Source organism: Macrobrachium rosenbergii, chromosome 43 (genome assembly GCF_040412425.1).
Source record: "Macrobrachium rosenbergii isolate ZJJX-2024 chromosome 43, ASM4041242v1, whole genome shotgun sequence".
NCBI classification, from domain to species: Eukaryota; Metazoa; Arthropoda; class Malacostraca; order Decapoda; family Palaemonidae; genus Macrobrachium; species Macrobrachium rosenbergii.
Window position 1 is genome coordinate 55,240,426 of NC_089783.1, and position 15,819 is coordinate 55,256,244.

At 37.1% G+C, this 15,819-nt stretch overlaps 1 protein-coding gene across 9 annotated transcripts in view; it reads left to right on the plus strand.

Moving 5' to 3' along the window:
* Nucleotides 1-12,729, plus strand: part of LOC136828953 (micronuclear linker histone polyprotein-like) — a 28,733-nt gene extending 16,004 nt beyond the window's left edge. For 2 of the 9 annotated variants that reach the window (XR_010850264.1, XR_010850268.1), the window contains exons 4-8: nt 3,532-3,637; nt 6,686-6,846; nt 9,469-9,553; nt 10,978-11,121; nt 12,605-12,729. Coding sequence is in view for 3 of the 9 variants with exons in the window: in XM_067087341.1 (XP_066943442.1) it covers nt 3,532-3,637; nt 6,686-6,846; nt 9,469-9,553; nt 10,978-10,982 (357 nt within the window). In the remaining 6 variants the exon portion in view is untranslated. Of the gene's footprint in view, nt 1-3,531; nt 3,638-6,685; nt 6,847-9,468; nt 9,554-10,977 lie in introns of those variants that run through there. The other 7 variants (XR_010850263.1, XR_010850267.1, XM_067087341.1 and 4 more) reach the window with 5 other exon arrangements.
* Nucleotides 12,730-15,819: the final 3,090 nt, after the last annotated feature.

The window sequence follows — 15,819 nt, forward strand, 5'->3', positions numbered from 1 at the left end:
TACAATTTCAGCAAGAAGTAAAAGGCAAGGTTATTCTAGTTCAGTCGGACAACACGACAGCTCTTGCTTATATCAAGAGGCAAGGGGCACTCATTCCTTCTCCTGTATCAGACGACCAAGGAACTTTTAGAATGGTCGGAAGAGAACGAGGTCACGTTATTGACCAGGTTCATAAAAGGCGAGAGGAATGTAACAGCGGATCTTTTAAGCAGGAAGAACCAAGTCTTGCCCACGGAATGGACCTTACATCCGCAGGTTTGCAAACGATTGTGGAATCTGTGGGGTTGTCCGCTAGTAGACCTATTTGCAACAGACAGAACAAAACGCCTCCCAGTATATTGCTCCCCAGATCCGGACGACAAGGCACTTTGGGTGGATGCAATGACAATGAGTTGGGATTGCCTAGATCTTTACGCTTTTCCTTCGTTCAAAATTATCAGGAAGGTCTTGGAAAAGTTCAGGAACCACAAGAACACCAAGATGACTCTAATCGTTCCTTTCTGGCCATCGAGGAATGGTTCCCAGATCTTCTCCTCCTCCTCGCAGATTTTCCGAGGATCCTCCCGTCGAGGAAAGATCTACTCAGACAACCCCACTTCCTGAGGTTCCATCAGAACTTGTCCGCTCTGACTTGTCGCCTGCAGACTGTCGAGCGACTCCTCAGGAAGAGAGGTTTTTCAAAGGAGGTTGCAAGCGCTATTGCGCGACCCAGAAGAAAGTCTTCGGCGCAGTATACCAGGCTAGATGGAATCAGTTTAGAACCTGGTGCAATAGACATGGAGTTTCGTCTTCTAAAACCTCTCTAAATCAAATAGCGAAGTTCTTGCTATCCCTTTTAAGGAGAAAGGATTGTCTTTGAGCACGATTAAGGGTATCGATCAATGCTTGCTTCGGTATTTAAGCACAGAGGTCTAGACATCTCGAACAATCAGGATCTAACAGATTTACTTAAGTCTTTTAATACCTCGAAGACGAAAGTTCCTAAACAAATAGCATGGAATTTGGACATCGTCCTTAAATGGATTTGTTCAGATCAATTCGAGCCTTTGGCAAATGCATCGCTGAGAAACTTGACTAAGAAAACTATTTTTCTAGTAACACTCATAACAGCCAGGAGGGTGAGTGAGGTTCATGCATTGGACAAAACTATTGGTTTCTCTCAAGGAAAAGCTGTTTGTTCTTCCTCTCTTAGGTTCTTAGCGAAGAACGAAGATGCGTCCAGACCATGGCCGAGGTCTTTCAGCATTAAGAGCCTTTCAGATCTTGTGGGAGAAGGAGAACAAGAGAGATTGTTGTGCCCGGTGAGAGCCTTAAAGTTCTATATTCACCGAACAAAAGGTATCAGGGGCTCTTCGGAGAACTTGTGGTGTTCTGTGAGAAACCCGTCAAGACCACTTTCTAAGAATGCTCTTGCTTTCTTCTTAAGAGAAGTTATTTCAGAAGCCCATGTGAATTGTCAGGACTCGGACACGGGAACTCTGAAAGTGAGAGCACATGAGATAAGAGCTGTAGCTACTTCTTTGGCTTTCAGGCACAACCTCTCAGTGCAAAAGATTGTGAATTCTACATTTTGGCGATGTAAGTCGATCTTCGCATCGCATTACTTGTCAGAATTGAAGACTGATTTTGACAATGGCAGTACCTTAGGGCCTTTAGTAGTTACTGACACGGTGGTGGGTGAGGGAGAAAGAGGGGCAACCCTATCCGACTAACATTTTCTCCTTGAAGTTGGAAATTGAGTTTGGTTGCGTCGTTTGTAGGTACTATGTTGTTGGTTTAGGAGTACCTACAATCTTTTAATTTTATGGTTGAAAGTTTTTAATTTTATATTTTGGTGATGGAGGTGATCCCTTATTGTTAATTTGGTTCTGCGCCCAGAGCAAGGGCATACTAAGTCTTGTCCGTCACGGCGTTGTCCTCTACGGCAAGTACTAACAGATTGTATCTGACACCCGGATCCTTTATATCCTGTCTATACAATCGAGGGATAAGCAGACTACAGAGGCAGTAACCACTGAGTCAGCAATCCTTCAAGGTAAGGAACTAAAATTCATGTTTTTGATTTCTAACAATATATGTGGCTGACATGATCCCACCCCCTCTAAAGGTGCCAATCAGCTATATGTAACTACCAGGTAAGTCCTATAAGTAAAAATGATATTTTTATGATAAAATAAGGTTTTACTTATACTTACCTGGTAGTTACATGAGTAAACCCGCCCACCTCCCCTCTCATGTCAAGTGGGCTTAAAACTTAATGGGTTCTAGAACATTGTTGGGATAGTTCCTTGTTACCTATAGAGGGCGCTGGTAGAGGGATCACCTAGGTGTTTTTAGCACTAGCGCGAAATTTAAAATTCTGCCGCGCGTCAGAGACGACAGCTATATGTAACTACCAGGTAAGTATAAGTAAAACCTTATTTTATCATAAAAATATCATTTTTAGCATGAGGTGTTAAGCCCTTAGTCCTTTCGTTGATGCGGGGACTCTCTCTCCTAAACCGAATACGATACCGTAGTAACCTTGCTTTCTATCATATTGTTATTTGTTAGAAATCCCATTATTGAATTTTGGGAGCATGAAGGTGCACCTTTGGTGTATATGAGCACACCTTATCTGATGGTGGTAGTTGTCTTTAGTTTTGGACTGTCAGTTATGGGCCTTCAAATCAGGCACAGGAGTCACCAGTACTCTACGAGATAGTCTTTTTTTCCCTGTAAGGATCCTCTGACAAGTCTCGCCACGAGGACCTTACACCCTGTTGTGATTCCAATGTCTGGCAACAGTACTTATCAGTATGGATCACACATCAAGCAGGAATGTTGAGAAACTCGCTCCCCTTTTAAAAAAAGCTTTTAGTTTGCTTGGCTGAACCCTGTTTCTCTGGCTGTACTAACCCACCATCCCTTTTCAATGTGATAGTCGCTAACTTTAACAGTAGGTAAGATTCATTCAGCTAACTTTAACAGTAGGTAAGATTCATTCTAAGTAATGATAATTTTCATGATAAAATTGTTTAGATACTTACCTACTGTTAGAAGTTGAAACCCATGCAGCCTCCCCACGTCTTAGTGGGTGGTCATGGAGAAGTATTACAAGAAAGTAAACATTCCAGCACCATCTGGTAGGAAAACAGATAACTACAGTGACAGTCCAAGCAGGTTAGCCAAGCTCATTTTGATTTTTTTTTTATCAAATGCCAATCGCACCAAAAGCCATGAAGATAAAGCTAACTTTAACAGTAGATAAGTATTCAAATAATTAAATTTATAATGAAAATTATATTTTGTAGGTTTGAGATAGTCCAGATAAGAGGCCTCATCTTTCAAGAACAATTTAAGATACCCATATAGTATTTAGTAAGGGGAGGCATTAAAAGAGTTATGAATTTTACTTGAGTCCCAATATTGGTACTGTATACAGTATTTGGTTCTGGAAGATTTTCAAATTAAAGAAATAAATGCAGACTGGAGTGTTATGCATTATTTGAGTTTGGTTTCTGTTTTGAACTCATGAGCGTTGCTTAACAGGATGCAGGTCCGTACATGTATCCGTGGTGGTGGGTTCGTAGTCACCAGCACAGTTCACTTGCAGCAGCAGGTCCTTTTCCACTTTTACATCCAAGATCAATGGAAGGTAAGACTGTTTGATAATTAGAGGATCCTTGAGTTTCCTCAGAAAAGAAAATTTTGATGCACTGTAGACATATAAGTTTTTTCATAACAAACCTATCAGTCATATGATGCCAATGTCATGGTCTGTGATGCTCCCCAGAGACACCCTGCCTTCCTCACTAAAGAAGAGGGGAGCACTCTTGTGCAAACCTGCAGCACCTGGACCTTCAGCCATCCATCCACCAACCAACACATATGTCATGAGTCTGCCGAACTGGCAACAGCCTGACCAAGTGCTACCCTTCTTGTTGTCAATAGCAGTATTATTATTTGGTTTTTTCTGTTTTTAGCCTTTCTTACGTCCCAGTGCTCAGCCTGGTCTCAACAAACTGATGATCCCAAGGGCACTAGGGCCATTTTGTGTATATGGGTACCTGTATAAGCTCTAGGGCAGCCCATTACCTATACACAGATGGTTTTGTAATTTAGCATTCATCTTATACTACAGACATGAGATAAATTCATGAAAATTTGTCATAAATTTTTACCTTGCCTTATCTAAATGTCATCTTATACACAAAAATATACGGTAAATAAGAAAAAATATAAATCATGTTTAGCATAAATATTCTGCAGTAGAGTAGCATATTGTACTAAATGTACAGGTGGTAACCGTATTTTGTGTTGTTTATAGGCATGTAGTGTATGTATATCTTATTACAGATATGGTACAATAAGGTAGTTCATTTTGGTATAACGTCAAGTTTTCAGTTTAAAGTTGTTAGTTGTTGTTTATAAGCATATTCAGTGTACAGGCAGTCCCGGTTACCGCTGGGCTCGGTTATTGACGATCTGGTTTTATGGGGCTTGTCTAGCGACAAAATTAGCAATTTTCAGCGATTTTCTGTGTCGAAAATCGACGATTTCCGCTTATCAGCACCGATAATCAGGTATTGCCGCTGATCTCCAGTTATTGGCGCAGATAAGCACCGAAAATTGCCGATTTTCAGTTACTGACAATTTTCGCTTATCATCAAGCTGTCGGAACAGAACCCCTCCAGTAACCGGGGACTGCTTGTGGTATATGGTAATTTGGTATTAACATGATGGGGGATAAGAGCACAAAGTTGCCGTATCTCAACCATATCATATCTAGAAATTTCTGTTATTTGGCAGGCCCTTGGTTGTATTAATCAGGATACAAGAGAGATTACTTTTAAATAAACAGGTAGTTCATGATCCCTATGCACCACCCAGTATACTTCGGAAACATTTTGTGTATATTAGCAGTGAATAAAATCTAAGTAGATATTTCCATGAATATAAAGAAATAACATAGTTTGTGATGATAAATTTTCAAACAGCCAGATATCTATATCATGATAATTGATTTACCATTGAAGAATCAGAATTTGCCTTTTCTTCATGTGTATCACAGTTCCAGGTCAAGAATACACCACTGTTGATTCAAGCAAATATCTATTTCACTTAGCCAAAAGTTATTTACTCCAATATTACAGCTGACGAACTGAGAAACTATTTCCAAAGAATGGTGACATGCCTAGTTATAACAATTCTAGTTATACCAATCACCAAACCAGGCTCAGTTCTTAGTACGGTAATACATTAAACTGTAGGCCAATATCGTTAACAAGTTGTTCATATAATGGTATAAGTGATGATCTCAAGGTAACATGGTACTTTAAACAAATAATATAAGCATCCCAATGCAATACAGGTCACAGAAAAATAGATCTACACTTGAGCCACTATGTCACTTACACACTCGTGTTGAATAAAGTGTTGCAACTGGTTATAAATGACTATTAAAATATTTTTAAAATCCAAAAGTTTTACGATATTACTTGGCTGTACCTGTATAAAGAATGTCTTGAAAGAAATAGATTTTCTTTTATATTAAACCAGTCTGGTACCTCGCCTCACTTTCTTGCTATATTCAGGCAGAAGAATCCAGTTTGCCATCTGCAGATCTGGACTCTAAAGTCCTGCTATCAGTAAAAAATTGTCATATCAGTGGTTTTTTGGCCACTTTGCAGACTTTGTTGAATCAGGAGAAGGGCAAACTACCTCATAAAGTATGAATCCATACAAAAAATATAATTAAAAAAATTTATTTACTCTGGTCCAAAAACCATCCATTTATGACTGCCTGAGCAGCTGCTTTGATGGGAGGACTCTTGCTGCTATTTAGACATCTACTCTCAATGACTTAGAGCTATCAAACTACTTAACATAGGGATCTGGGAGTTCTGGACAGTCAACTTCAGATTCAGAAACTATTTTCAAAGAATGGTAATGTGGCTAGTTATAACAAACCTAGTTTTACCAATAATCAAATCAGGCAAAGTTCCTAGCAAAAGCTATGGACCTTCATTTTTAACAAGCTGGTCACTTAAAATGATAGAGAAAATGATGTGCTCAAGGTTAATTTGGTACAGTACTTAAAACATATATTGTAACCATCACAAACCAATACAGGTCACAGAGAAAAAATTTGCACTTACCCTACTATGTCACTTACAAGACCATATTCAAGAGCATTTCAACAGAAGTAAGCAGCTGTTGCCAGATTTTTTACATCCAAAGGTTTTATGACAGTACTTGGCTCTACAGTACAGGTACTGTATAAAGAATGTTAAAAAATCATCTTACTTTTCCAAACTTGTCGAATCAAAGACCATTGTCTTGTGAAATCCAGTATAGGCAGTCCCCGGTTATCGGCGATCCAGTTTTTCAGTGCTTGTCTAGCAACGAAAATCGGCGATTTTTCTGCTCATCGGCACCGACAATCGCGTATTGGCGCTGATACATATTAACAGAGGTGCCGATATCAGAAAATCGCTGATTTTCGGTTATCAGCGATTTTCGCTTGTCACACCGTCGGAACGGAACCCCTGTGGATAACCGGGGACGGCCTGTAATAGGTTACAATTACTGTATTTTATGGAAACAGTAGAAGTAGCTTAGATACATTGTTTTTAGTTATGAGGGTATTTTTTGTTTATTTTTTTCTTAATGATAAGTATTAATATTCATTGTTTGTCCGTAGGCTGGGGATCTGTAAGTGGATTTGTGGGAGTGGATGACATTTTGAGGCAGCAAGTGGCATTGACAAGGCAGTTCATGGATAGCCAACAAGCTTTATATCATGCATACACGGCTACTCTTACTTCATCTTACCGGTATACAAGTTTGAAGGACACTGAAATGGTTTGTGACATGGATTGGAACCTTGTTGCTAATGTAAAAATTTAGGTATCCATTGGATTTCTATATGTTACTTTCATTCTTAGTGAAGCATTATAAGTTCATGTTTCTATATGTTTATTAAATGAGAGCTGCAGATGGAACAAGATATTATTAAAGAAGTCAGACATCTAATTATAAAGAAACTAGAGGGAATGGCAGTAGATACATGGAGGTGTTCAAAGGGTTACATCAAGCTTTTTTTTTGAAACCTAACTTTATTGACAAGATATACACTCAGTTATACAACCACACGCACTTAACAACTACTACTTATAATATTGTTTATACTAAAAATTTATTTACAAATATGCTTACACTGAGGTTTTGGTGATGGATATACTCCAGGTAACACTGTACTGTTGTAACTTAAAACAGTCCCACACTTGAGGGGGCAATCTGTTGACACAAAGGCATCATCAGACTTGAATGATGGAGCCTTTAAACACAACCACCTGTGTAGTATCTCCTTTCTCTCCAAATGACAAAATTCTCTTACAATGCTTCCTCGAAGTCAGTAGCTGCTGCTCACTGTCAGGTGCTAAATCTTGACACCCTTGTCGTAGATATATTCTACATTAGTCAGTAGCTGCCACTTTCCTATGAGGGCACATTTGTGGGTTGCAACCTACAGGTAGCAGACCTAAATAAAAAAAAAAAAAACTTTTACACTAATAGAATTTACAAAGTTAATGTACTGTAATGTAAAATAAGATTGACATTCAAAATTCGTAACACAAACCACTATAGCATCCCATGCAAGAAATCTGATCGGTAGTTTTATATTGTACCGTACATGCTTTCTAAGAATAATCTCCCAAATCTTACAGTTTTAGTACAGTAATATTACATACAAAGTTTGAGCAGCTGTGCATGAAAGTTAACTATAGTATTTTCTGCAGTAGATTGGTGTAAAGTATTTATTTTCCAATAGTATTGTATATATTTCCCAATATCCAGTATTTTACCGTTCATTCAGATACAATATAAAATGTTTTTATCATTTTTGAACTAAATTATACTTCAGTGGTGTTTAAATCCATACTTTACTGCTATTTTTGTCATGTTTACTCAGGATTTTTTCTTGACATAATGGCTTTTAGGTAGAATTTTAATGAGGTGTACACAATTGTTGTACAGGCAGTCCACGGTTATCAGCAGGCTCAGTTATTGGCGATCCAGTTTTTCGGCGCTTGTATAGCGACGAAAATCAGTGATTTTTGGCGCCAATATGCGCTGATTTCATGTTAGATTCTCATCAAAGAACTTTCCTCTAAAAATTAACAGTCTAGGCCAAAACAGAGAGCTGAGTCCCTATTATACCTAAATCTCTTTAATGCAAAAATAGTAGTGAATATGGACAAATTCTTGCCTTTCCCCCTGTAAGGTTAAATACCACACAGTTTTCTGATACCGCTTTTAAGTCTACTCCATGGATGTTTGGTGCAGTGCATGCAGAAGGCCTTTCAGGATCCATTAGATCTTTGGAGGGCTCTCTCAGATTCAACCTGAAAATGGAACTTGAAACAGTTAATGTATTATGAAGGGGACCTATGTCATTAGAGTTATTCAGAATTTCATCATACGAGCCATTTTTGACACCATTTTCTTAAGGATATTTACTTCCCTAGTCAAAGGAGCTTGAACCCCTGGGGAGTCAGGAGGAGGAACTTGATGGGCAGTAGCAGAAGAAATAGGGTCAGGAAGGATAGAGGATAGAGGAAGGTCAGCTGGGATACAATCTTCAGTCATCTAGGCTAGCATTAGTATTCTTACTTTCTGTAATCTGCTTGTCTCTTTTATTTTGACCTAATATCTTCCTGTGTATTTTCTAAATCACAAGTCTGGCCTATACATTCGTCACAGAGGGGTAGCCATCATACTTCAGTTTAGACAATCTACTTGACCAATCCTTTGCTCATCAAATCCTAATTGAACTCGCAGATGATGTCACTAACAACATTTTAGCAAGCGACCTTAAATTATTAGGTGACTTTCCTTCCAACGGCACCACTGTGAGAAGAAAGCCTCTTACAGCAGCCTTCAGATGCAACTGTGTGCTTATGTGACTGTGAGATTGTATCTAATAACTTAGTTTAATATAAGTAAAACTTTTATAAACTGATTACAGTGTGGCATGAACTTGAAGACCTTTCTTATTTGAAGTTGGCAATAGTGGCCCATTGCTTTTCACTGTGATGTAGTGATCATGCATTTGCACTGCCACAGTTTGTATGGTGATCTGATATTTCTTGGGATTTTGTTTGAAAATCTTTGCCCTGGAATGCGGACACACTACAATAAGGTACTGCATATGTGTGGAAATGATAATTCTATGAGATTTTACAAAAGATAAATAATGAAATTAAAAGATTATAGACAGATTGTAAGTGGTTATAGGATATTGTAGTAGATTTTTTACAGGGAAAATGAGGGTTGCATAAGCAGTCAGTTGTTGATCTATCACTCGACTAACAATGGATCTGCATTTTACTTTTGTTACTTAATTATCTGTGTAGTCTTTATCACCAATACTTTGTAGTATACATAGTTACTGAAATTTGAATTTTCATTCTTTTTTTCTAGTATATTAAGAAAAAGAAACATCCATTAACTTTCGATGAGGCCTACAGACTTGTAAAAGAAGAAATGAAGTCTTCCAGGAAAAAAGGTAAGGTTTAAAACCCATCAGAATTAATATATACAAATAATAAAATCCCATCTTTTACCATATCTTGAATTGCCATCGGAGGCAGAGACAGTTTTCTGTCACTGAATGATTTACCTTACGGTTTCTGCATTTGTATTGATGACCCCTTTGGAGGCACAGTAGAACTGTGTCAGTATTTTGGGGGTAGGGGTCTTGGTTGGCCTTTTCCCAACTTTTTTTTGAGAAGCTAGCATAAAAACTAGTCTGTGGTATAATCTTGGTACTTAATACCCTTTTACTTTATCTCACAGTAAAGTTAATAATGAAAAAATATAAAAGTAATACAGTTGATTTCCTTTAAAAATTAAGTTAGAAAGTTATCATGTAGGAAAGTTACACTGTACTGTATTTCCCAGCGTCGAAGATACTAATTTTTTTTTCTAAAGTGCATGTTAGAGGCTAAAGGTTACATTTTGATAGGCCTATCCTAACCCCCCAAAAGGAAGGGCATATGCTAGAGAACAATTGCTATGCCTGTATATTACCTTGAATGAAGTATATAAATTATTCTTAGTTAAAACAGTGAATAAACAGAAGTATCATGTTCAAGTTTTTTTTCCCCGTGGGTGCAACACACAGGACAGCCTTTTCTTTGGACCCTGTGGTAGCAATGGTACATGTGATACTTGTTCTGTTGTTTTCCCTGACTTTGTCATCTTCATCACAGAGACATCCATCCATTAATCCATTATGGTATTCTGTTTCTTTCTTTCTTCCTCTAAATCTTCAGCTGAAAACCTTTATGGACTGAATCAATAGACCATAAACCCAAGAGGTCTCCAAAGGGAAATCAGCTTGCAGAGAGAGAGACAAGTTATAGGAAAAAGTGATAGATAAATAAATAAATATGGGGTGATAGAAAATAAAAGATACATCTAAAATTCAGGTAATAGCAGAGAACAGGATTGAATTTGCTTCTCATTCAAATATATGGGAGCAAAAACAGCTAGTTCAGGTAAAGAAAAGTTGAGAGGGTGTTTGTCGTCAGATTAAACTTTATGCAACAAACATAATGAACTCACTACACCTATGCCACAAGTCAACATTAGGAGTTGGCCAGATAAACTTGACTGACGACATATCTGTCCAAGAATTTGAGATGAGAGTCACCACTAGAAGACCACACTGGAGGACACATATTTTTGTGCTTTGAATCCTAAAATCCCAGTTTATATATTCAGATTTTTTTTAAGAGACACAAAATAAGATATTTGAAATTCATTATGCTGTAAAGTAATATGAAAATTTTTATATATTCAAGTGAGACTTTAATACTTCATACCAAAGCAAGGACATCCTTAAGCGTACAGTACATTTTGAATTTTCATAGAATGTATTTGTCCAGTTGTGTATTTATTAAATTCAACCTGCCTCTTTTCCTTTAGAGTAAAACGTGTTAAAATGTGTAAGGAATTGGACCGAAGTGAATTCCCTGAGGTATCCAGGTGCTTATGTTTAGCATCCCTGTAACATTGCAGTTTGACTGAAGCATCTGTGGACTTTTATGAGGAAGGAGAACCCCAGCACTGGTAGGTAATGACATACTTCATACTGACATAGCTGTCATTATTGTTTTTATTTTAAGCTTTCCCTTTGGGATTAGATACGAGTTCCCCATTCTATCTCGTGCACTCTCCTTGAATTTTCTTGTTGTTCAAGTCCTCACGTGTATCCTTTCTCCATGTTCCAGTTTGACTGGACATCATCCTGCCTTTTCATGTCCATAAATTATGTAACTGATTCTCTTCCTGTCTTATTGTCCCATGCCCAAACTATCTAATCTTTGATATCTAAAGCTGTTTTTCACCTGACTCACTAACAGTTGGGAGGTTTCTCTTCACAAGTCTCCAAGGAAACAGAAATGTTCTGTTTCCGACCAGGTCAGCACTTTCACCATAGCTCTCTTATTGCCTGACTTCTGTTTACCATGAGGCCTTCGTGTGTGTTCACAGCAGTAAAACTCCCTTTAGCAGGCCTGAACATCTCTAGCACTGACTGTTACAGTTGTTATATGGTATTACATTCACCTCTGTAATTTACTTGTTACAAGGTGCTGTATTACTTTCACCTCTGTGGTTTAATTGGCATATGGTAATACGTTAACCTTTGTAGTTTGTCTATAGTAGCCATGTGCCCACAAACTGGATCTTCTCATTAGTTTCCTTTACAGTTTCCAGATTCCTGCATTTGTTGTCTTTGATTTACATTTCCTAGATGAGATTACAGTGTTACACTTGCTGAACAACTGCCAGCTCTCGATAGCTGTGGGCCCAGCCTGGGTGAATACTAATTTCAAGTCAAATGTAACCATATAAAAACAGAAATGCATCTGTAATTGGATATTAAGCTGCTGGATGCTAAGCAACCAATACCAAGTTTTTTTCTGAGATAACTTCACTCTTTTTAAGAGTCAAAACGTCAATGACAGAGGTTTTAGAAACAAAAGAATATTATTATTTATTTTTTTTTTTTAGGTTTTACATTAATCAAAATTATAATTATTTTTCCATCATTATTATATCTACCTGTTTTTCCAGTGCTCTGAAGTACAGTATAACTAATTTTTCATGATCCTTTTCGTGGGTATTATGGATTTCCAGTTCTGCTTCTTCCTCATGTTTTCTCTCTTTAATGACATATCCTCCAAAAATATCCTCTTAACCACATCTTTTAGATCCCCACTCAGTTCTGTAGTGTATTCTCTAATTGTGGCATTTCTGTTATCATAAGGTAACTTTTGGCTGCCCATTTGTGGTGCTTATATCCTGAGAACACAAACATCATTTTAATCTTCTGTAGCCTTTCTCCATACTGAGTTCGTGGAAATTTTAAGGAGGGAAGTTTGTACAATGGAGGTTCTAAAGGTCATTGATAATACTACAGTATTTGATATTTGTTAAATTTGCTAAGTCGTGTTACTCATTCTTCATAGGTTGATTGAAATTGGTTGTTTATTTTTTAAATATTTACTCATAAAAGTTTAATCTACACTCTTGACTCATTTATTCAAAGCAGGTCTTTGTTATGTAGACTGCCTCATGCAATGGATGGAGGTCCCAGCACCCAGTAAAGTACATTCAGCAGTAAGGAAGAAATATGCTTCATATGTAATTTTTAATAAAAGCATTTTTACTGAATTACTTTTGATTATGAAATATTTATCCTATGCAGTTGTTATTTAATGTTAGTGAAACATTTGAAGTGGTGACTTAGGAAACAAACCTGATCCAGAAGTCAGTCAAATGCTGCCATCCTTTTGTTGAACAGTTACTTTTGACAACCTACATGACATCAAACAAATGTAAAAGAGGAAGGTACTGTACAACTGGGAGAAATACTGAAATAACAAATCTCATGCAACATCCTCTGTCAAGGAAATCCCATAAGCTAAGAGAGCACTGGCCTAATTGATGACTCATTTCTTGCAGAACCTCTCATAGTGTTGATATCTGAAAGTGACCAAATAACAGGAGCTAGAGAAAAAAGCCAGGAGTATCCTTGGCAGTGGCTGCCATGGAAAGGGAAGGCTGGTCTACTGAAAATTAATTCCCTTAATAAAAAACTGCATATTGGAAAATGCAAATGGGTATAAATCTTGAAGCACAGAAATAATTCTTACCGACTCAGAAAGAATATACTAATAAGCCCAACTAAAGAATGAACAACTGAAAAAGCTCGAACACATAGAGGAAGCGTGTGCAAGCACAAATAACTACTTGCTGACCCAAAAGAGCGACTCTCCAGGACAGTAATAAAAGCTGCACTTTGTAAAGGGAGTACTGTATGTCGTTTACTAGAAGAGAATCAAAAGATATTTATTCGACTCAAAACTTAGGCTTCTTCAAGTGCAAAAACAACCAGAGGATGTAAAATTCATTAATGTTAACCCCCAAAAAATCTGAGAGTAGGTCCCTTTGTGATGCTGTGTAAAGAAAACTTGCAAAAATAGTAAAAAACAACCAGAACATCACAGACCAGTCCATGACTCTAGCATAATAAAGAGCACAAATAACTAATGATAAACGTTAATTATGGGAGAGCCGTGCAAAAGCAATGTAGATGCTACCAGTTGCATGGAATGTGGCTGGGCTTTTCTCCTTTTAAATTGAGGCAATTTGATGCATCATAGATCTTTTAGGGAAGTGAGACTTTTGTGATTGTGATAGGCTTTGTTGAACACACTGCATTATTGATGTCGGCCTTTGAGAACAGAGTTACAATTGGTGAACTATATTCAGTCATTTCACTGAAATTGTTTTATAAGCTCATTGCTTACAATTTAGCACGGTTGGTGGCATTACAATTTGATTGTATTTTTAATTTTTAACCCGCGAATTCTGTGTGTGTTTCAGTTCATTAAGAACACAAATAGTAGCATTTTCAAATTCTTGTATGTTAATGTTAGAGTGAGACTTACAATTTAATGAGATATTGTAGTGGAATGAGCAATTGGCCATACAGAAAAGGTTGAAGCTTATGGATCCTCAGGTTCCCAACAGGTAAGGCCCCGATTCTTTGTAAAGCCAGCTTGTAAGTTATAAGGTACCAGCTTCATAGACTTGTACTGATTGTCACTTCGTGTAGTTATTTTGTTTTATCTTCATCACACAAACATATTTTTAATTCACCTACTTTGTTCCCAGTCATCCATTTAAGTAGTTTTAGTGAAAGTTCACAAATGAAGTTTTTTTCATTACCAGTTAGTGGGTTATCCTGTCATTCTGAATGTTACCTGGTAAAAGAGAAGTTGGATTACAGGGAAAGAACACTGCTTTCATTTAACCTTTAATGGCTTCCCTGTTTATCATTTATTGTCATTCGTTGTATATTTTAAATGAGTTTTATCCACTATCGTAAGTCATGCACTTTTTGCCTAAACTCTCATCAAGTCTTTATCTATCCCCTTCAACATTTACAGATATGTGGTACAGTATAATCTCTTCCTGTTTGCACGGTACTTTTAGTTTAGTTGCCTTATTACTTAGATTACTAAAGTTGATCTTTGGTGCATGAAACCATACTGACAGATATTGATTTTAACAGTTTTTCTCACTATTTCCTTAAGCACCATTTCCAATTTTTTCATAGCATACTCAAGGGAGGCAGAAAATGAATGGAACAATTGTGGTCGCAGAATTATTTACTGACAAAGAAACCTTGAGTATCAACGCTGAGAAAGATGAAAAATTAGACAAAAATGTACGGTATTAAAGACAGATAGTGGGTTCTAGTACTGTATATGGCCAGTATCTACACGAAAGAGCATAATAAGTATTTTGTGCCATAACACGACACATGAGATAAAAATGTTGAACGGGAAATAGTAGATGATCAAATAAGAGCTCACGTATGCAATTCTGGACAGAGTGCATATTAACAGAGATAGAAGATTTGAGAAAATATGACAAAAAAATGAATTAAGGTAAAAGTAAAAGGTAGAACGGACCATAATAGATAAAGGTAGAAGTGAAATTGAGGTTCTTGTAAACCAAGGATGCAGGCATGTAAATGAAGGCTAGGCTCTGCTAACTTGACGGGAAAATAAGAGGTTGAGGTTTGTTGTATAGTGTATGGAGGGTTGAATGAGACAACAGAAAAATGTATTCAGATTCATATGTAAGGAACTAATAAAGATGATGGGTCGATCTTTTCATGGAAAGCTTGCCGACCAAATAAGACACGCAATTGGAAGAGTTGGTTGTCGGTGTTAGACGATATCAAAATAGCTGTAAATGGTAGAAGGGACTAGATCAGTCATCAAGAAATATCTTAGGCTGGGAGCCGCTGGATAAACAGGATAGGCTACTTAGAAAATGAAGTTTTAAAATTATGATTTCAGGGTTTGGATTAATTTATCTATTTATATAGAATTATCATCAAGATGTGTACGGTAAACTGTAACAGTCATGGAGTGATCACAAACAGTAATCTAGTACTATAAATAAGTCGACCAAAAATGATAAGCGTAAGAACTGTCTGTTTCCTATAATTGGCTCTGTTGAGAACAACAATGAACACAAGTCTGAAAGTACACAAATGAGAGATAATCAAATATCTGATCATTTAAGTATCCATTAAAGATGTGAAATAATTAACTCGATATTGTTACTGAATAGATAATAAATGTAGTCACATAATACATACAAGTTTGTGTGTCAATATCAATTACTTACAATGATAATATGCTTTAAACGGGTATTAATAAGGAAAATAACTCCACAACATAG